The following is a 22,449-nucleotide window of genomic DNA, read 5'->3' as shown; positions in this document are numbered from 1 at the left end:
GTTCCAATGACAGATGATTTCTCCTGGAACATCACTCACAGTCATGTTGAGAGCCTCCAGGGCAGGGGTGGAGAGTTGGACGCCCTCGATGAGTGGCGTTGAGTGAAAGGGGAGCCGAAACCAGGGACTGGGATGTCTGTAATCGCTTCCGACGGGTCCTGCATTAAAGAGCATTTGGGCTGATAGTTTCCATGGAAACCGGCATTAGCAGTCAGGCTCACCTGCTGGGAAATGGGCAGAGGTCTGAGTGGAGCCCAGTCCTGGAAAGTGCCCTGGGGAGAGCTTCATGCAGCGATACATCTTCCTTTTCGATCTCACTACCCCTCAGCCATCACCCTCCCACCAGTGTGCTGGGACAAGGAGGGGAAAATACACCAACCTCTGAGGGTTTTAAGGACATCAGGATCTGCCATGGTGGGAGAATCTGCCTCCAGGCCCTGTAGCTACCATCAGGCAGGAGGTACAGCCCACACCACCACATTGAGGAAAAATTACTTCCTTTCACTGGGTCCTCTCCTCCTTCTCTTTCTCCTATTCTCCTATCAGATTCCTTCTTCTCCAGCCTGTGACCTTTCCCACCCACTTGGCTTCAGCTTTCACCTTCCCCCTCCCACCACCTTTATTCTGTCATCTTCCCCCTACCTTCTCAGTCCAGAAGAAGGGTTCCAGCCCAAAACATCAACTGTCTATTCTCATCCATAGATTTGCTGCCTGACCTGCTGAATTCCTCTAGCAGTTTGCTTTTTACTGCTGTAATGCCCTGGTTAAGATTTTTGCTGCTATGCCACAGGTATTTCATTTTAGCAGTTCTGTAAAAGCAGAACTGCTTTTAGAATGTTTGGTTTTGGCTAAAAGATAAGGGGCTAACTTAGGAATGTTTGTTTAACTTAGGAATTGTTTAACTTAGGAATGCCGTGTCAGCCAATCAGGATGGCAGAATCGGGAGAAAGTTCAAGAGAGCGTGGTGTAGAGAGTTTTCTGATTGACACTGTGGCTCGTGGGCTTTTTGTTTTGGTAGGGGCTGTGGAGAGGACAGGAGGGAAGATGGCTGGGGATGCCGTGAGAAGGAGTGTCCCTGTTGTACAAGATGCTCTTGCAGATGAATGGCTCCAAGGTGGAAGAGCCAATACTCCCGAGAGAGTGCCTGTTTGTTTGAGAGGGATCTTGAGCAAAGCTCAGAATGTGGTATGTGCCGTGGGTCCAGAGTTTGAGTTAAAAAACAACTTTAAGATGAGCTCCACCAGTGTGTACATTTAGACTGGGTTAACTGTAATGGGCCCTTTTATTATTTTTTTCCTTTTCTTTTTCTTACTTACTGTTCAATAAAGCTGAAATTTGTAAGTATACTTCCTTTATAATTTTATGCGGTGTACGATCTGTTATTTTGTGCCGACTGACAATAGTGTGTAGGCAGTATTTACACAGCCTTCACTCAAATGGAGGTTCCTTTAACTGGAACATCATGACGTTCCTGTTTGGTTGAACCCCAAATCATACCGACGGTAGACACCTATTATTTATGAAAGGTGGCCTTCTCACCGCCAAGTCCCATGGCTGTTGACGGGTGTGGCAACGAGCCAGGTTCCCGTATGAGCCCGGTGAGGGGCTCCACTTCATTTTGGTTCTTGGCAGCATGCGCATCCCTAGTCGCTACCTCAGAACAGTGACAATATACCACAAAATAAACTTCACCGCTTCTGTCACTGATAATAAACTTGACTTTTTTGTTCTATTGTGACTTTTCTTGCACAAGTTTGGATAATTTATTTTTCTTGTCAACCTTGTGTGTCGGATGCTCTGGCCTGTGATACTGCTGCAAGTTTCTCATCGTGCTTGTGCAGACATGGACTTGTGCAAATGACAATAAAAACTTGACTTTGAATGCTCACGAGGGCTGAACCAGGCTAATCACAACCTCAGTGTCCTATCTGAGCACTGGATGTACACAGAGCTGTCAATCTCCCATTCCAGTCCTGCCCACATCCACCTCCACATCAACTTATCTGCTGGTGAAACCCTTGTACTTCTGTGGCCTCGAGCTAACACTACCTAACTCACCTTCTGCACTCCACTCGAGGTTATTCCCAGCCTAAACCCATTAACCCTGCACTCGTCATTGGGTAAGCGATGCCTCAAAGTGCAGAGAAGTAGCATCCATCATCAGGGAACCCCACCAGCCAGGACATGCTCTCTTCTCACTGCTGCCATCAGGAAGGAGGTACAGGAGCCTCAAGGCTCACACCACCAGGTTCAGGAACAGTTATTACCTCTCAGCTATCAGGCTCTTGGACCAAAGGTGATAACTACACTGAACTTCACTTGCTCCATCCTTGAAATGTTCCCACAACCAGTGGACTCACTTTCAAGGACTCTTCATCTCAGGTTCTTGACATTGATTGTTTGTTTGTTTGTTTATCTGTTTATTATTTCTTCCTTTTTGTATTTGCAGTTTGTTGTCTTTTGCACTGTGGTTGAACGCCCAAGTTTGGTGCAGTCTTTCATTTTTTCTGTTTTAGTTATGATTCTAGTATGGATTTATCTGGTATGCCCACAAGAAAATATGCTGACGTATATGTACTTTGATAATAAATTTCCTTTGAAGTTTGAACCCTCCATGTTCACTCCCACTCCCAATCCTAATCCTTGCAACCTACCGCAACTCAACCCCAGTCCGAGAACCCCACACTTCACTTCCCGTCTCTGGTTGATCGCTGAGATTGTATGCCACCATGGCTTACGTACATTCAGTTCCAGATCTCTTTCCTCTGAAATTTGCTCTCCTCCCCACCAGACCTCTGATCCTCCTGTTAAATACTCTTTAAAAGCCTCTTTGACCAAGTCCTGGTCACCTGCTTCACTCTGCTGCTTTGTGGCTCATCAACATTAGAGACTCTGCAGATGCTGGAAGTCCAAAGTAAGACATGTAAAATGCTGGAGGAACCAGCAGGCCAGGTAGCATCTATGGAGGGGAATAAACAATCAATGTTTCGGGTCGAGACCCTTCATCAGGGCAACTGGAGTCCTGATGAAGGGTCCCAACATGAAGTGTTGACGGCTTATTCCCCTCTATAGATGCTGCTTAACATGCTGAGTTTCTCCAGTATTTTGTGTGCGTTATCCCTTGTGGCTCAGAGTCCCACTCAGTTTGAGAATGTCCTGTAAGTGGTCTCAAGGGTTCCCTGTCACGTGGATTGTGCAGTTGTCACTGAGGGAGCAACAAGGGTGGTGACGCTGTGTGTGGGGAAAACGGCCGGCGCTACTAATGGAATTACCTTCTCCTCAGTATCCACGCTGGCTTCTGCTCTTGGAGGGAGGGTAGACGCACTGACACCTGTGAGAAGAGAATAAGAAGGGTGAAGCAAATCATCCCACTCGCTGCAAATATTCCCACAGCTTCATTACTTTGATCCTGACTCCTGTATGTGTGTTATACACCATAAGACACAGGAACATAATTAGGCTTTTTGGCCCATCAAGCCTGCTCCACCATTCCATCATGGCTGAATAACTTTTCCTCTCAAACCCATTCACCTGCCTTCTCCCTGTAACTTTCGAGTGGCTCAATTTACTATCAGAGAATGTGTACAGTACGCAATCTGAAATTCTTACTCTTCGCAGGCATCCACAAAACAAGAAACCCCCCCAAAGAATGACTGACGGAAACACCAGAACCCCGAGGCCTCCATTCCCCTCCCACACGCAAGCAGCAGCTTCGACCCTTACCCTCTCCTCCCCCTCCCCCACAACTGCACCAGCAAAAGCACTGGCCCCCTCTTTCCCCACCCTGCGAGCAATAGTGAAAGCCCCTGAAGAGATCTCGATCTGGAGTTCACTGAAAACCTTTGACATCCTTACAAACATGGAACCTATCAGCTTTAAATAAACTGGGTCTCCGCAGCCAAATGTGGCAATCAGCTCCACAGATTCACCACCCTCCGGCTAAAGAAATTCCTCCTTATCTCTGTTCTAAAGAGTCTCTACTTTCTGGTGCTAGATTCCCCCACTATAGGGAACATCCTCTGCACGTCTACTCTGTCTAGGCCTTTCCAGTATTAGACTGGTTGCTGTGAGACCCCTCTTCACTTTATTTCAGAATTCTATCCTGATCCTATCACACGCAGCCTGCACAATCCTGGTGAGCTCATCCTGGTGCTGCAGGTCCGGAGGCTCGTGTCAGTTCCACGTGTGAGGTTTTGCTGCCTTCCAATCTGCAGAATCCACACAGCCAAAAAATTTAACACAAAAGCGTTGACAGAAGAGCTAAAAATAGCACCCATTTGGAATAATGTCACAGCATGAGTGAGAAATCTAGGGAGATATTTCACCCGGGCGCAGGATGGGTGGCAACACCGTGGTGCTGCTCCAGACACGGGTGTAACCTGAGGTATAATGAAGCTGGGGGAGGAGAAGCATTCCCAGTGGCCAAAGATATCCTGCTTCGGCTCAGGGCAGGGTATTATAGTAAGTAGTAGAACTAATGGAGGCCAATCGGCCCATGAGGTAAATACTATCTCTTAGAGCATCCTGACAGGACTGATTGTCCTGGTTTCTGGCCCGGGCTGGGTGTTACGTCCAAGTCAAGTCACTTTTTATTGTTGTTTTGACCATAACTGCTGGTACAGTACACAGTAAAAACGAGACAAGGTTTTTCAGGACCATGGTGCTTCATGAAACAGTACAAAAACTACACTGAACTACGTAAAAACAACACAGAAAAAAAAAACTACACTAGACTACGGATCTACCCAGGACTGCATAAAGTGCACAAAACAGTGCAGGCATTATAATAATTAATAAACAAGACAATAGGCACAGTAGAGGGCAGCAAGTTGGTGTCAGTCCAGGCTCTGGGTATTGAGGAGTCTGATGGCTTGGGGGAAGAAACTGTTACATAGTCTGGTTGTGAGAGCCTGAATGCTTCGGTGCCTTTTCCCAGACAGCAGGAGGGAGAAGAGTTTGTATGAGGGGTGTGTGGGGTCCTTCATAATGCTGTTTGCTTTGCGGATGCAGTGTGTAGTGTAAATGTCCGTGATGGCGGGAAGAGAGACCCTGATGATCTTCTCAGCTGACCTCACTATCCAGGCAGTGATGCAGCTGCTCAGGATGCTCTCAATACAACCCCTGTAGAATGTGATGAGAATGGAGGGGGCGGGTGGGAGATGGACTTCCCTCAGCCTTCGCAAAAAGTAGAGACACTGCTGGGCTTCCTGGTCACTGTCAAAGTTGATAGATTTGTGGCGTCCCCTAGAGCGAGAGAAGTACTGATATCTGATTGATTTCAGTGCTAGGCTGAATTGGAAAGGTCAGACCCTGTTCCAGGCCTATTTGATTTTCCAGTTTTGATTTCATATATGTCAAGAGGATCGGAGCTGACGACACTGATGATTTTGTATTTTTGTGAGATATTATAAACAGCCCTTTTTTTTCTCTCTTTTTTGTTTTCTTTCTCTTCTATTATTAGATTTTTAGATTAGTTTTTTTGCATAATGATTTTTTTTTCTTTTTTCCTTTTTCTTTTTTTCTTTTTATTTTATATTATGATACACCTAGGTTTGCCTTGTCTATTTGTATATTGTATCATTTACGATGTGGGAATACTCATTTATACTGTAATCATTGTTCTTGTAATCTTTTATAGTTAGTTGAAATATGTACGTTTGTAATCCCATTATCTATGTACCAATTTTATTTTGTTGTTATTAATAATGATAATAAAAAGATGGAAAAAGGAAAGGTCAGGTTCTGGCCAAGGCCCCAGAGCTATCCGAGAGCGAAGTTTGGACAATTTAAGTGTGGGCCAGATTTAAAAGGTCAGGGTGTCTGACTTTGAGCTTTGCTCTAGCTAAGTGTGGTCTGGTCACTGCTCTGTTTAGGCGTGGGTCTGTTTGGACACTTCTCTGTTTGAACATTATTCCACAATGCTCTTACTGAACACCGTTCGCCTGGTCACCGTTCCATCTTGCGTCCCTATTCACATACCTGCGAGGACTGGTCCTCACCTTCTGGCTGCATTTTAGCCACACCTTCTGTCTGGTCGTCCAGTATGAAGTGGGGGGGGGGGGGGGAGGTGGGGGAAGATGTTCTGGTAAACCTGCTCCTGGAGTTGGCCAAGTTAGCAATCTGTGGCTCCTGGGGGCGGGAGTCAGAGGGCTCCACCTGGGCTGACTGCCTGGCAATTTTCCGGGAGTATGTTTGTGTCCAGGTGTCCCTGGAGAAAGAGCACACGGTGTCCACAGGCACCATGAAGTGTTCCAGGCCTGCCGGGCACCAAAGCCATCCGGGGAGAGGATGGGAACATGTTAATTTGGTTTGTTTTAATTTAGTTTAAAATTATTTAGTCCTCCAAAACAACTTATCTACCTTTTCCCATAGATGCTGCCTGGCCTGCTGACTTCCCCAGCATTTTGTGTGTGTTGCTCGGATTTCCAGCATCTGCAGATCTTCTCTTGTTTGTTAATTTAATTTGTGTTAGCTATTGTTTTTTTTTACAGTGCTTCTGTCATGGTGTTGTAGTATTGTAGTAATGAAGAACGTAAAATAAATATATTTTTGAAACAAGGCTCTTCTGTCTAGACATTACAGTATGTCGAGACTCATCCATCCGCTCACTGTTCTGTCTGGACTCTCTCCCGTCTGATCAGAGACCTCCAAGTTTTCCTCACCTGCCACAGGATGTTTGCCCGGGGCGATCTTCCCATCGACAGTCATCCTGATATCTGCAAACACCTCCTCTTCCTCCCTGTCTCCATCCAGCTGTGTGAGAGGAAGAAGTCACATTGAATTGAAACCTAGAGCAGTGCAACCACCGAACAAATGTATCAATAATCCAGATGAACATGCCTATTGCTTTCAAAATGTTAAAATCATGTTGAAATCTTAACCACTGGGGAAATCTGAATTTTTATTGCAGAGATTCTAAAAACCAACATTCCAGGGAATAGACACACCTTGAGTTGCTAATACCAGCAACATTATTTCATGAAGTAATCCATGCCAAGCCTATAGTTGTATTTTTTACTACCCCACCCTCATTTTATACCACCTCAACGTGGAACTGATTCCACAACCTAGAGACTCACTTTCAAGAACTTTACGATTCGTGTTCTCAAATTATTCATTTAGTTGCACAATCTGTCTTCTTTTGTGCATTTTAGTTGTTTGACAGTTTCTGTGTGTCGTTTTTCCACTGACATTATTGTATTTCTCTGTTCAACTGTGAGTGCCTGTAAGAAAATAAATCTCAAGGTACGAAAGCAAGGATGCAATCTTGGGGCTTTATAAATCTCTGGTGAGGCCTTACCTGGAGTATTGTGAGCAGTTTTGGGCCCATTATCTAACAAAGGATGTTTTGACATGGGAAAGGGTTCAAGGAGGTTCACAAAAATGACTCTGTGATCGAACAGCTTGTCATATGAAGAGTGTTTGATGGCTCTGGGCCTGTATTCACTGGAATTCAGAAGAATGAGAGGTGACCTCATTGAAACCTATTGAATGTTGAAAGGCCTCAATAGAGTAGATGTAGAGAGAATGTTTCCTGTGGTAGGGGAGTCTAAGACCAGAGGACAGAGCCTCAGAATAGCGGGATGTACTTTAAGGACGGTGATGAGGAGGAATTTCTTTAGTCAGAGAGTGGAGAATCTGTGGAATTCATTGCCACAGGTGGCTGTGGAGGCCAGGTCAGAGGCAGAGGCTGATATATTCTTGATTAGTCAGGATATGAAGGGATATAGGAAGAAGGCACGAGACTGGGGCTGAGAGAGAAAATGGTTCAGCCGTGATGAAATGGCGGAGCTGACTCTATGGGTCAAATGGCCTAATTCTGCTCCCATATCTTATGGTCTAATATGGAGACGTGTACGTACTTTGATAATAAATTTATTTTGAATTTTAGAACCAGCAACCTCAGGTAAAATGTAAGCAATCACGCTGCTGTCAGCAACATTGTTGAAGTGTTTAATCAGGTACCTAGGATGAAATAGTGTGTGGGGGTGGCACGGTAGCATAGTGGTTGGTGAAATGCTATAACAGCATGAGAAACCTGGGTTCAATTCCTGCTGCTGTCTGTAAGGAGTTTGTACAGTCTCCCCGTGACCACTTGGGTCTCCGTCCCCATTCCGGAGGCATATGGGTCAGTAAGGTTAATTGGTCAGATGGGTGCAGTTGGGTGACGTGGGCACGTTGAAGGGCCTGCGGTATCTCTAAATGAGTAGAATTGTCTTTAGAAGCTCAGGTTCCTCTGTCTTGTCTACCATAGAGTGGTAACGGTTGGGAGTGGGGGGGCGAACACAATAGCTTGAGCTGATCACACGCTCTGCAGGCGCGGTGTCGTAACCCCAGCAGCACCCGACTGAAAAAGGCTGACTCGCATGGGCCCCTCACCAGCAAAGAATTCTGCAGACACGTTACTTCAGAGGTGTAGGAATTCACAGAGATCGATAGAAACATGCAACATGGAAGCAGGTCTCTGCCAAGCATCAACCCGTATTCCTATCAACTCCCCACACCTACTCACTCGTGACAAATTATGGTCTGATGTGGCAAATTACAATGGAGTCAGCATCAGAATCAGGGTTAATATCATTGGCATACATCGTGAAATTTGTTGTCTTTCCAGCAAAAATGTGAGTTACAGTAAGTATATATGTACTAACTAGTTACATATGTAGTGCAAAAATAAAAATTTTTAAGAAGTGGTGATGTAGTGTTCATGGGCTGAATGTCCATTCAGAAATTGGATGGTGGAGGGGAAGAAGCTGTTCCTGAATCGGTGAGTGTGGGCCTTCAGGCACCTGTACCTCTTGCCTGATGGTAGCAATGAGGACAAGGCATGACCTGAGTGATGGGCGTCCTTAATATTGGGCGCCACCTTTCTGACGCATCACAGCTTGAAGATGGTCAGTTAACCTTGCGAACTGCATGCCTGTGGGAGGGAAAGAGAGTGCTGGGGGTGGGGGGGGGGGGGAACACTCGCAGTCATAGGGAGAATGGGCGAAATCCACGCAGACAGTGCCTTCGAACCTGGGTCATTGGAGCTCTGGGACAGCAGCACTACCCGCTGCAGCAACTGGGCGCTGGATGAACATTGGCAGGGGTGCCTCTTGCAAGATTACGCACAAGCCAGACTGAGCGGGGGGGGTGGGGGAAGGGCATACCTCCAATAGTCTGGCACTCCGTCAGCACAGCATCCAAGACTTGGCCCAAACTCCTGTGCTCAGTGTTCTGAAGTTAGATCTGAACACCCTCCCCAAATGCCGTGGAATAATCCAGTGAACTCCACCTTTCTGTGAGAGATGATGGGGTCCTTTCTTTCCCAGTTCAGACAGGGGTGGCGTGCTCAGATTCAGATTTACAGTATTTACCACATGTACATCGCAGCATACAGTGAAACACATCGTTTGCATTAACAATCGAACGACGTGCTGTGGACAGCGTGCGAGTGCCGCCACATGTCTGCGTGGCTACATAGCAAGACAACACAATTAGAATCAAAACCAGGTTTAACATCACCGAATTATGTCACAAAATTTGTGGTTTTACGGCAATAGTACCGCGATACTTAATAATAACTATAATTTAGTCGTTAGCACATTGCCTTACAGTATAGGTGACTTGGGTTAATTTCTCGCTGCTGCTTGTAAGGAGTTTGTACGTTCACCCCGTGACCGCATGGGTTTTCTCCCACATTCCAAAGACGTACTGATTGATAGGTTAATTGGTCAATGTAAGTTGTCCTGTGATTAGGCTGAAATTAAATTGGGGGATTGCTGGGTGACATGGCTCAAAGGGCCTATTCTGCACTGCATCTAATTGATTAATCATGTCATGTCATGTTCATAGGTTCATTGTCCATTCAGAAATCTAACAGCGGAGGGAAGGAAATTATTCCTGAAATGTTGAATGTGTGTCTTCAGGCTCCTGTACCTCCTTTTTGATGGTAGCAATGAGAAGACGGTATGACCTGGGTGATGGGGGTGCTTAATGGTGTCTTGCTGAGGCATCGCTCCTTGAAGGCGTCCTGGGTGCCGGGGAGGCTAGTGCCCGTGATGGAGCTGGCAGAGTTTACAACTCTCTGCAGCCTTTTTGAGCCTCTCCATAACAGCGAGTGATGCAACCAGTTCAAATTCTCTCTGTTGTGCATTTCCTGCTCTGCGTTTTTATTCTGATTTTTAAAAACACAGCTAGAAACAGTCGATTCCAAAAAAAATCACAGCTTTTTTTTCTTCGCAAGAGGAGAAAGGTGTCCGAGTTTTTAAAAAAACAGAAAATGAAATAAATTCATGGATTTATAAACTGTGAATACTGGGTGATAATGATAATAAATAAACAAAATGAGCAGAAATGGAATGATAGACATGTTTGATTACACAAGAGAGAACTGGATATTGTATATTGAGCAAATTGAGCAGTGTTTTGAAGCAAATGAAATAGCCAATGAAAATCGTGCGTGAATTTTGCTGAGTGCATTGGATTTAAAGACATACAGTTTGCTTTGAAGTTTAACTGCTTCAACCAAACCAGCTGAAATAAGCTTTGTTGATATCATGAAAATAATTCAGGGGCATTTAGAAATGAAACTATTGTTGATTACAGAACGCTTTAGGTTTCATAAGCAGAATCAAAAGGAAGGGGAGTCCATTTCAGCTTATGTGGCTGAATTGAAGAAATTGTCTGAGCATTGTCAGTTCAATGATGGGCTTAATGATTGACTGAGAGATTGTTTAGTTTGCAGAATCTTACAAGAAAACATTCAAAAACAGTTCCTAACTGAAACACAACTTATATTTAAAAGGCAAGCAACACGTACAAAATGCTGAAGGAAGTCAGCGGTCCAGTCAGCAACTATGGAAAAGAGTAAACAGTCGATGTTTCGGGCTGTAGGGTTTTGGCCCGAAACGTCGCCTATACTCTTTTCTGTAGACACTGCCCGGCCTGCTGAGTTCCTCCAGCATTTTGTGTGTGTTGCTTATGTTCAAAGGAGCAATTGAAATACCTGAAACAGAAACTGGCCTGGCTGAACAAATGGTGTTGCTGACATGACAGAGGGCTGTTATATTTCATTGTTACGAATGTCATTCCCATGGAATACACAACATACACCAGACCAACGCAGGTTTAAAGGCAAAACTTGCAGAAACTGCAACAAAGTAGGACCCACACAAAGAACATTTCAGGCAACCAAAAATAAATGGACCACGCAGACAAGAGAAAAAGGTAAAAGGTCAAGTTGCACTTTCAAAAAGAGCATCAATCCTCATGCTGTTGATGAAAAATCTGATAATGATGAGAGTGACACAGGACTTCGTAGCCTTGAGATTTACAATGTGTAAACTAACAAGCAATATAGCTTACCCCAGAAGTGAACAGGAAATTAATTAAAGTAGAATTGGACACTGACTGGGCTGTCTCAGCCATTCCACAAACTGAGTTTGAATGGCATTATGTACAAAGATATTGTACAGAAGACTGCAGATATCCAACTAAGAACTTATACTGGAGAAAAGATAACTCCTGTGGGAATGACATTTATAACAGTGAAATACAACATCCAACAAGCCACACTGGGGTTGTATGTGGTAAGAACAGGAGGGCCAGCATTGTGGGGCTGTGATAGGGTAAGATAACTACAACTTGATTTGAGTCCATCCTCCACTTGCATGTCACATCCCCTGCGATACAGTCAAATAAAAGACAATTAAGCAAGGTGCTGTATGATGCCACTGAGGTGTTCATGGATGGCATTAGGAAACTCAAACATACCAAAAGAAAAATGATGTTCAATAAAAATGCTGCACCCAAGTTAAAGTCCAATTGGTTCCTTATACCATCCTTGACAAAGTAGCCAGTGAGCAAGAGCACATGAGAATTAAGGAATTGTTTCCAAGGTTGAAATGAGCCCATGGGCATTGCCAGTAGTTCCAGTAGCCAAGAAGGATGAGTCTGTCAGAATCTGTGATTTCAAGTTCATTATCAGCCCAGTATTGGAAATAGAACAGTGCCTTCTGCCCAAGATGGAGGATATCTTTGCAAACCTTTCTGGAGAGAAACACTTCAGCAAAGTGGATTTACCTGAGGCCTACCTACAGACTGAGATTGAAGAAGAGTCCAGAGTGTCTCTCACAAAAGGGCTTTATCACTTGAATGGGTTAATTTTGGAGTAGCATCTGTACCTCACTCTGGCCGAAAGCTGTGGATCAGGTGCTACAAGGCTGCCCAGGTACTCAGTGTTACCTGGATGACATCGTTACTGGTGAGGATGACAACATCTCCAAAATCTCAAGACAGTGTTAAAAAAAGGAGAAGATTCTGGGCCCAGAGCACGACGTGACAAGTGTGAATTCTGTAAACCAAACATCACTTAATGTGGTGACACCATTGACACACAAAGATGACACAATTGTGCTGAGAAAATTCAAGCAGTCGTGAATGCCCCAAGGCCAAAGAATGTGTCACAGTCACGATCCTTTTTAGGATTTGTCAATTAATATAACAGGTTTCTGCCAAATCTGACTGTTGTGCTCAACACTTTGAACTCATTACTACTGCCTTTGAGAAGAAATGGCAATGGACAAAGCAGTGTGAGGTGCCTTTCTAAAAGGCAAAGGAAATGGTGACATCAGTTGCTGTACTCACACATTAGGAACCACATCATCCAGTGGAGCTTGCCTGTGACCCCTTGTCTTATGGTACAGGTAGAGTCATGTCACATGTTATGAATGATGGAAGTGAACACCCTATAGTCTTTGCATCACGTTCCCTTCCGCTGCAGAGAAAAAATAGGCACAGATTGACAGAGAGACCTTGAGTCTGGTTTGGGGTGTAAACCGCTTCAACCAGTACTTGTATGGGAGATCATCAACCACTAGTGTCCATTTTCCATTTGCACAGAAGGGTGTTCTACTAACAGCAGCAACACAAATGCAGAGGTAGTCTCGCTTTTTTTTGGAGGACACAATTACAAGATCAAATTCAAGAATACAACAAATCATGGCTCTTCCCGTTTACCCTTGGAAAAGGAAATACCTGAAAGAGGACATTCCTCTTGATGTCTCCTCCCTAATGCAAATCAGAGGTCTCCCTATTACGGCAGAGATGATCCAAAGGGAAACCAGAAAAGACCCCACACTGTCTCGGCTCACTATGGCAACTCAAAGTCGGTGGAATATGTAGCAGGTATTTCAGTTCCCCCATTTTTACCCGCGCTGAGATGAACTTACCCTTGATGGAGATTGCCTTATGTGGGGATTGAGAGCTGTTGTGGCATCCAGGCTGAGAGCTAAAGTATTGGAGGAGCAACAGGCTGGTCATCTAAGCATGGTCAAAATGAAAGTGTTGGTGTGAAGCTTTGTCCGGTGGCCTGGGATAGATTAGCAGATCAAGCAGCTTGCTGTGCACTGTTTGGAATGCCAATGCATCCAGAAGATGCCGAGAACAGCGCCTCGCCATCCCTGGGAATCGCCTGTATTTCCCTGGCAGAGGATTCATGTTGATTTTGCCAGACCATTTATGGGCGTAAATTTCATGGTAGTAGTGGATGCAGTTCTAAGTGGCTTGGCAGAAAGGTTTGTCCAGAGACTAAAGAATGGACTGTGAGCATTGTCAGCAGAACACGCTGCACTGACTCTGAATCAGAAGCTCGCCGATTTCCTCTTTGCATTTCACAATGCAGCAGACTCCACAACAATCGACTCACCAGCTGTCCCTTGCGTTCACACTTGGATCTCCTCAATCCCAATCTCAGAAGGAGCATGCAGGACAAAGAGCTGAGGCAAATTGAGGGCTCCTCAAACAAGGAGGTTCAACGTTTCACTCCTGGACAGGCAGTCCTGGCGAGGGACTACAGAGGTGATGAAAAGTGAGTTCTTGGAAAGATCAAGGACAGAACAGGACCACTCCTACACAATGGAGATTGCGCCCAATATCATCTGGAGCCAACACATTGATCAGTTGAGGAGAGAGGGGTCAATTGTTAGAGACTGCAGCCCCAGCGTCAACTCCTAAAACCTCCACATAGGAGGCCACAGAACCCGAGATAGTTTCACAACTATCTCCTGCCAAGCAGTGACTCCCCTTGTCAGGAAAGATGTTATCCCACAAGAGTAAGAAATCTTCCACAGCAATGAAATCTTTAGGCCTGAATGGGACAATTTAAAATTTACAATACTCTTTGCTGTGGATGTTTATATAGTAGTCATATTATATAGCATACTGTGTATTAAAGTAAAATGAGGTTAGCCATGTTATTCCCAGCTCCATGTTTATAGTTCGATTAGTTTCATAATTTGGAGTTTCCAAACATTATATTCTGCATGGCACATCTATAGAAATATGTGAGTGTCTATGGTGACATACCAATTCTCCTTAAACTCCTATTGTGGTACAGCCTCTATTGTGCCTACTTTGTAATTACATTAATACGTTGGGCCTGGATGGATTGATCCTCAGAGATGTTGGCAGCCAGCAACTTGAAATTACTCTCCCTTATCATTTCTGATCCCTTGATGAGGACTGGTGTATGTTCCCTCACATTCCCCTTCCTGAAGACAACAATCAACTCCTTGGTCTTACTGACATTGAGTGCAAGGTTGTTGCTGCGACACCACTCGATCAGCTGATCTATCTCTCTTGTATGCCTCCTCATCACCATCTGAAATTCTGCCAAGAATAGTTGTGTCATCGGCAAGTTTATACCCACACAGTCATGGGGGTAGAGAGAGTAGAACAGTGGGCTTCGCACACATCTTTGAGTGTTGACTGTCAATGAGGAGGGGATGTCATTTCTGATCTGTACAGACTGAGGAAGTCGAGCATCCATTTGCAGAGGGAGGTACAGAGGCCCAGCTATTGGAGCTTGTTGATTAGAACTGATGCTATGATTGCATTGAACACTAAGCTGTGGTCAATAAACAGCAGTCTGATGTAGGTGATCCAAGGCCTAGTGGAGAGCCAGGGAGATTGCATCCACTGCAGACCTATTGTGGCGATAGGCAAATTGCAGTGGGTCCAGGTCCTTGCTGAGGCAGGAGTTGATTCTAGCCATGACCAACCTCCCAAAGCACTTCATCACAGTAGATGTGAGTGCCACTGGGCAATAGTCATTGAGGCAGCTCACCCTGCTTTTCTTGGGTACTGGTATAATTGTTGTCCTTTTGAAACAGGCCAGAATCTCCAACTTTAGCAATGAGAGACTGAAGATGTCTTTGAACTCTCCTGCAGTTAGTTGACACAGGTTTTCAGAGCCCTTCCAGGTACATCATCAGAGCCTGACACCTTGCGAAGATTCATTCCTTTGAAAGATGTTCTGATGTTGGCCTGAGACAGAGATCTTAGGGTCACAACATGCTGCAGGGATTTATCCACGCAGGTCTTGATGAAGCTGGTGACAACTGTGGTGTATTAATTCAGACTTGCAGATGAATGCCTGAATATTGTTCAGTCCACCAACTTGAAATAGTCCTGTAGGCACTCCTCCGCCTTCTTTGACCATACCTTCTTGGTCCTCACCACTGGTGCTGCAGTCTTTAGTCTCTGCCGATACACTGGGAGTAGAATTACAGCTAGGTGATCGGAGTTTTCGAAATGCGGACTTGGGACGGCATGCTAAGCTTTCTTGATGGTGGTATAACAGTGGCCAAGTGGCCAAGTCCTCTGGTTCCACAGGTGAAGTGTTGGTTGTGATTGTTCAGACTTCTTCAGGCTGGCCTGGTTGCATCCCCTGCAATGACGGTGAAGGCACCTGGGTGTGCTGTTCCGTGATTGCTGATTACACTTGTTCAGCTCCTCCAGTGCCTACCTGACGTTGGCCTGAGGTGGACTGTACACCACTACTAAGATGATGGCAGAAAACTCCCTCGGCGGATAAGATGAATGACATTGGACCGCTAGATGTTTCAAGGCAGGTCGGCAGGTCTTAAACAGAACCACAACGTTTGTGCACCACGACGAGTTAATCATAAAGCATATTCCACCTCCTCTGCCTTTAAAATACAGAGCTGTCCTGCCTTTGTGGAAAAAGGTGAAGCCATCGAGCTGTAGTGCTGTGTCTGAAATTGCGGGTATGAGCCACGTGCCAGGTTTCCATAAAGCAGAGTGCATAGCAGTCCCTGATGTCCCTCTGATACAGCAATCTTGCTCTGAAGTGTTCAGTGTCATTTTCCAATGATTGTACTTTTGCCAGCAGGATGGTCAGGGATGGAAATCTAAGACCTCTGCATTTCAATCGTACATGTAGACTGGTGCGGTATCTCCACTTCTGCTTTCTTAAAGGGGAACCGCATTTGCAACCTGAAGCTGCTGACTGGGGTTCGTTGATTTTGAATATCAATAGATTTTTTTTAAATGGCTTAAACCAATGCTGCTTACTGAAATACCCATGGCTGTGACAGTGGATTTCAACTGTAGTAGCCCTAAACGGAAATATTTAAAAAATTTAGTCATTGTGATTCCGCAAGATGGCGCCAGTGAACCACAGCCATGTTCCGTGGGCTACGTACTATACTGTTAGATATACTGCTTTTGAATCACTCACTGCAATCTGCAGCATGTCATTTTCTTCTAAGCAAGATACTTTTAAATCAATTTAGTGATCTACAGTTTTCACGAGGGACTTGGTGGTCCAAGCAGATACGGCACCTTTAAGTGGATGAAAGTTCTTCCCCAATGCTGGTAGTGAGGCAGGAGAGGTGGATTCCAAGCTGGGCTGAAACACAGAGGGATAAGGACCCCTCTACCCAGCATGTTGTTAGCAAATGTCCAGTCTCTGGAGGACAAAAGTGAGGACTTGAGGGCGAGGTTGCTGTATGGGACAGAAATGAGAGATTGTTGTGTCCTGTCTCTGACTGAGATGAGGCTGTCTCCCAGCAAGCCAAATACAGTGGTCAGTCAGTCTCGTTCTATTGAATGGACTGAACTTCTGATTCAGGAGGTGTGTGTCCCATGGTAAACTCTCGGTGCTGCTCCCGATGTAGCAGTTTTGGCGAACTCGTGTCCCCCTGACCTTGAACACCTAACAGTCAAATACCATCTGCTCCATTTCCCCAGGAAGTTCTCCTCCACAGTGCTGTCTGCAGTCTACCTGCCACTGACGGCTTACTCGAATCAAGTGCTAGAGACACTGCATGATGCTGTCTCCAAGCAAGAAACAGTCCATCCCGACACATTTCAAATCGTAGTCAGGGAATCCAACCAGGCTTAGCTGAAGCAAGTCCTGCCCAATTAGCATCAGCATATAACCCAATACACCGGACCACTGTTATACTAAGACAAGGAATGCCTACTGTTTCATGTCCAGATTGCATTTCAGAAAACCTGATCAGTTGGCTGCCCTTCTCCTACCTGCATACAGGCAGAGGCTAAAGAATAAAGCTCCAGAGTTTAGAATGATGGCGCCTAACGGTGACTCCGTTGCTTGCATCTTCGGACAGCTCCATTTCTGTCTTTGATCTCTCTTCTTTTCCTTCTCAAGGTTCTTTTGAAGACCCTTTCCTGGAGTTACACACTGACTTCGGTTCCTTGCAGAAATGGGACCCGCTGTCGGGGCCTCACGACCAGTTTTCGATATGCCAAGGATGCGGCCTGGAAGACTAGCTGGCCTTCAGGGTGCCGGATTTTCGTGGCTCTGGAGGCGGGTGGACTCAGGGCTGGTGCCGCCGCCGCCTGGTGTGTCGTGGGAGACGGAAGATCGAAAGCAGTGAGCTGGCTGCTGGCTGTGTGCCCAGGGACCCGAGTTCTTTGGGCACAGAGCTCGGAAGAAGCGATGCAACAGACTTTTAACACCAGAAATCAGCGAGTTGCTTTGATATGTCTCCCCTCTCGCTGTGAAACAGGGACACCTCTTTTCCCTTTATTAGGAAGAGAGAGAGCCTGTGATATGTTGAATTACCGGGTGAATGAGTAGCCTTTGAGATACTGTCTCTGTGTCTTTATTGATGCTTTGCTGCACGCGTTAGCACTCAGTGGGGGGGTGCTGATGCTTTTTTGCCAGTGGGGGAAGGGGGTCGTTGCCTTGCTGCTGATTATGCGTGGGAGGGGGGAGCTGGGGGAGGTTGCTTGGGGTTCTGACATTTAACTGTCATTCATTCTTTGGGGCACTCCTCTGTTTTCGTGGATCTTTGTGAAGAAGAATTTCAGGATGTATGTTGTATACATTTCTCTGACGTTGACTGCTCATTCCAACGGATGCTGCCCGACCTGCCGAGTTCACCCAGCTTGTTTGTATGTGTTGATTTGACCACAACATCTGCAGTGTACTTTGTGTTCTCTGACGTTAAATGTACCTTTGAAACCTATTGAGATTAGGACATCAAAGAGGTGGTCGCAGAAGGCAGAGGAGTGGCTGTGGGATCGCTTCGAGTTGGTGGACTGGGCCGTGTTCAAGGGCCCATCTGTGGATTTGAATAAATACACCATGGTTGTCACGGGTTTCATTAAAACAGTAGTAGATGAGTGTGTCCCCACAACACTATTCAGAGTCTTTCCCAACCAGAAGCCCTGGATGAACCACAATCTGCTGAGGGCCAGATCAGAGACTTTCAAGTCCTGTCACCAAATAAGTTATAAGAGGTCCAGGTATAATCTCTAGAAAGCTATCTCACAGGCAAAGTAGCAATTTCAGACTAAACCGGAATGAATGAAGGGTGCTCAGCAGATGTGTGAGGGCTTGAATACTGTCACTTCTTCCAACGTTAAATCAGGTGACAACAGGGCTTCCAGATGAGCTTAATGCCTTCTATGCTCGCTTTGACCATCAAGACATGGAGGAACCATCATGAACTCCCACAGCCCCCCATGATTCTGTGAGTTCAGTCTCTGAGGCCTACTATGAGCAGTCTTCAGAAGGTTGAACCCATGAAAAACAACGGGCCAAGTACCAAAAACCAATGGTGATCAACTGGCTGGAGTGTTCACTGAGATCTTTAACCTCAATGTCAGCGGTGTGATGTACCCGTCTGCTTCAAGCAGGCTTCAATTATACAGGTGCCTAAGAAGAATGTGATATCCAGCCTCAATGACTATTGTCAAGTGGCACGAACATAAGACCATCAAGATCATAGATATAGAAGCAGAATTAGGCCATTTGGCCCATTGAATCTGCTCCATTTCACCATGGCTGATCCATTTTCCCTCTCAGCCCCAATCTCTTGCTTTCTCCCCGCCTCCCTTCATGCCCTGACCACAGTGCCATCACAACAGGTCCACAGTAGAAGCCATCTCACTGGCTCTTCACTCAACCCTGGAACATCTTGACAGGAAAGGTACCATCAGGAAGAAGGCACAGGAGCCTCAGGACTTACACAGCCTAGTTCCGGAACAGTTATTACCCCTTAACCATCAGGCTCATGAACCAAAGAGGTAACTTCACTCGCCCCATCACTGAAATGTTCCCACAACCTATGGACTCACTTTCAAGGACTCTTCAACTCATGTTTTCAATATCTATCACTTATTTATTAATTAATATTTCTTGCTTTGTGTATTTGCACAGCCTGTTGTCTTTTGCACACTGGTTGAATGCCCCAGTTGGTGTGGTCTTACATTGATTCTATTATGGTTATTGTTCTGGTACAGATTTTGATAATAAATTTTCTTTGAACTTTGAACCTACAACTTTGAATATTTGAGGATTGCCGTTCGAGCTGCACGTGAAGAGTCGCCACTAAGTGACACCATCTTTCCGGAAGATGCAGCAACAACAACAAAACAGTTATCACGAGCTGGGTGACCACTGCCTCACAGCGCCAGAAACCCCAGTTCAATTCTAACCTCTGATACTGTCGCTGTGGAGTTTGCACGTTCACCTTGTCCAGTTTCCTCCCAACTCCCAAGGACCTGTAGAGTAATTGGCCATGTAGATTGTCCCTAGAGTGTAGGTGAGAGGCAGAATCTGGGAGGAGTTGATGGGGAGGTAGGGAGGATAATAAAATGGGGCGAGTGTAGGATAGTATAAATGGGTGGTTGATGGTCAGTACAGGCCCAGTGGGGAAGAAGGGCCACATGTTGTTTCTAACTCCTCAGACTGTTACAGTGGATCTGATTTTCTCTCTCCACAGATGCTGCCTGACCTGTTGAGCCTTCCAGCATTTTCAGGTTTCCTTCATTAGTAGTTTAAAATATTTTTATTCTTATACCAGGTGTGTTGTGGATTTAAATCATACAGATTTCAGGAGGACGTTTTCCAGAGCAACTGGATTGTGAAACAGAGCAGTGTGTAGACTTGGTTACACTTGGAGTACAACTCAAGTAATAAACTGGAATCTGAGAAATCATACCTACTGAAGTTTTTATTTACTTAGATATACAGCGTGGAACAGGCCCTTCTGGCATAACCAGCTGTGTCACCCAGAGACCAATCTACCGAACCCAATCCTAAACAGAGGACAATTTACAATGAACTATTATCTACTAACTGGAATGTCTCTGGACTGTGGGAGGAAATTGGAGCACCAGTAGGAATCCCACACACTCACAGAAAGGACTACAAACTTATAGTCGGCACTGGATTTGAACTCCGAACTCCGGCTCCCCGAGCAGTAATAGCGTTACACTAACTGCTACGCTGCCGTGGCACCCTGACGACCAGGGACAACTGAGCTGCCCGAGGTTGTTTCACTGAACAAGGGAAGCAGTGTACCGTGTCAAAGGGTTCGCGTTCCCATTCATTTGCAGCTTCACTGGTTAAACTGTCCTTTGCTTACGCCATTGAGCACATCTCCAAGGAGCACATCCATTATCACGGATCCTCACCGTCCAGGCCATGGTCTTTTCTTGCTGCGGCCATTGAGGAGGAGGTACAAGAGCTTTAGGTCCCACACCACCAGGTTGAGGAACAGTTATTATCCTTCAACAATCAGGCTCCTGAACCAGTGTGGATGTCTCAATATCCACTCTGTTGTCTAACGGGCTCTGTCGTGGGCAAAGTACTGGAGAGTATAACATCGGTAGCAGAGCGAAGGGCGCTGAGTAGGCTACGGTCAATTATGGAAAACCCTGAACATCCTCTACATAGCACCATCCAGAGACAGAGAAGCAGTTTCAGCGACAGGCTGCTATCGATGCAATGCTCCTCAGACAGGATGAAGAGATCAATACTCCCCAATGCCATTCAGCTTTACAATTCAACTGCCAGGAGTAAGATATGTTAAAGTGCCGGGGTTAGGACTCAATGTATTTAAGTAAACTACTTAAGAACTTTTTAAAAGCTATTATTAATGCTTTTTGAGAGGGTGATTTTAGATGCATATCATATTTTTACTGAGTTAAGTATTGTATGTAATTAGTTTTGCTACAATAAGTGTATGGGACATTGGAAAAAATGTTGAATTTCCCCATGGGGATGAATAAAGTATCTATCTATCTATCTATCTATCTATCTATCTATCTATCTATCTATCTATCTATCTATCTATCTATCTATCTATCTATCTATCTATCTATCTATCATCTATCTATCTTCTCTCACTTCGACACTGAACTGATTCCATAGCTTTGAAAGTCTCTACAACTCTTGTTGTCAATATTATCTATCTATCTATCTGTCTGTCTGTCTATCTGTCTGTTATTTGCACAGTTTGTCTTCATTTGCACATTGGTTGTTTGTTAGTCTATGTGTGGTTTGTCATTGATTCTATTGTACTTATTTGTTCTGCTGCAAATGCCTGCAAGAAATGAATATTGGGGTAGGATATGGTGACATATACGTAGTTTGATATCAGATTTACTTTGAACTTTATTATGTATTCCTACTTCCCATGCCAAATGAAAGTGGTAAAGTTGAGTCCTCCTGAGTCGCTGCGTCTGGTTTGGGGAAGGTGGTGTGTGCTCTTTGTAACTGTGCCTAAAATGCATCGATACCTGGTTCGCAGAACATTGTAGAAATGTGTGAAAATAGGGAGCATAGGATTAGGGAAGGGGTAGAAGGCAGAGGGGATCTGAGGAAGGACTTCTGCACCCAGAGGGTGGTTGGAACGTGGAACGCACTGCCCGAGAGGGTGGCAGAGGCTGGCACCCTCACAACAGTTAAGGAGCACCCAGAGGAGCACCTGAATCTCCATTTGTAAAGAAGGCTATGGATCAAGTGCCAGTAAATGGTTTTGGTATCGATTGGTGCTTGATGGTCAGTATGGACAGGGCAGGCTGAAGGGCCTGGTTTCGACTCTTGTGTCTCGATGAGCACCTGGGCAAGGCACTAAGCTGTCTTAGTCCTTCCCCAACCCCGTGAAGGGCAATCAGGGAACTGCCAGGGTCAGAAGGAGTAACTCACTGCATGTAACATGCTCCTCATGAATCCAGGAATGGTCCAATTTGAAGAACTTTTCAGACTGGAGCAGTTCAGATCACATAATTAGATGAGGAGCTGGGCTTCTCCCCCATGTTCCAGGTCTAGGTTGTGGTGGGGGTGGGGGAAGAATTTTATTCCACAAGCCACTCCAAGGGACACACTTGATAAATAATCCC

General features: G+C 45.3%; 1 protein-coding gene across 1 annotated transcript in view; it reads right to left on the bottom strand.

Moving 5' to 3' along the window:
- Window positions 1–22,449, bottom strand: part of LOC140740275 (adenylate kinase isoenzyme 5-like) — a 115,928-nt gene that overhangs the window by 55,913 nt on the left and 37,566 nt on the right. The window contains exons 7-8 of the mRNA XM_073069404.1: window positions 6,663–6,753; window positions 3,273–3,331 (exon numbers count right to left, since the gene is read on the bottom strand). Of these exons, the coding sequence (XP_072925505.1) occupies window positions 3,273–3,331; window positions 6,663–6,753 (150 nt within the window). The remainder of the gene's footprint in view (window positions 1–3,272; window positions 3,332–6,662; window positions 6,754–22,449) is intronic.

This window comes from Hemitrygon akajei, chromosome 16 (genome assembly GCF_048418815.1).
Source record: "Hemitrygon akajei chromosome 16, sHemAka1.3, whole genome shotgun sequence".
NCBI classification, from domain to species: Eukaryota; Metazoa; Chordata; class Chondrichthyes; order Myliobatiformes; family Dasyatidae; genus Hemitrygon; species Hemitrygon akajei.
The sequence above is the reverse complement of the archived record's forward strand: the minus strand, read 5'-3'. Positions and strand labels throughout refer to the sequence as shown.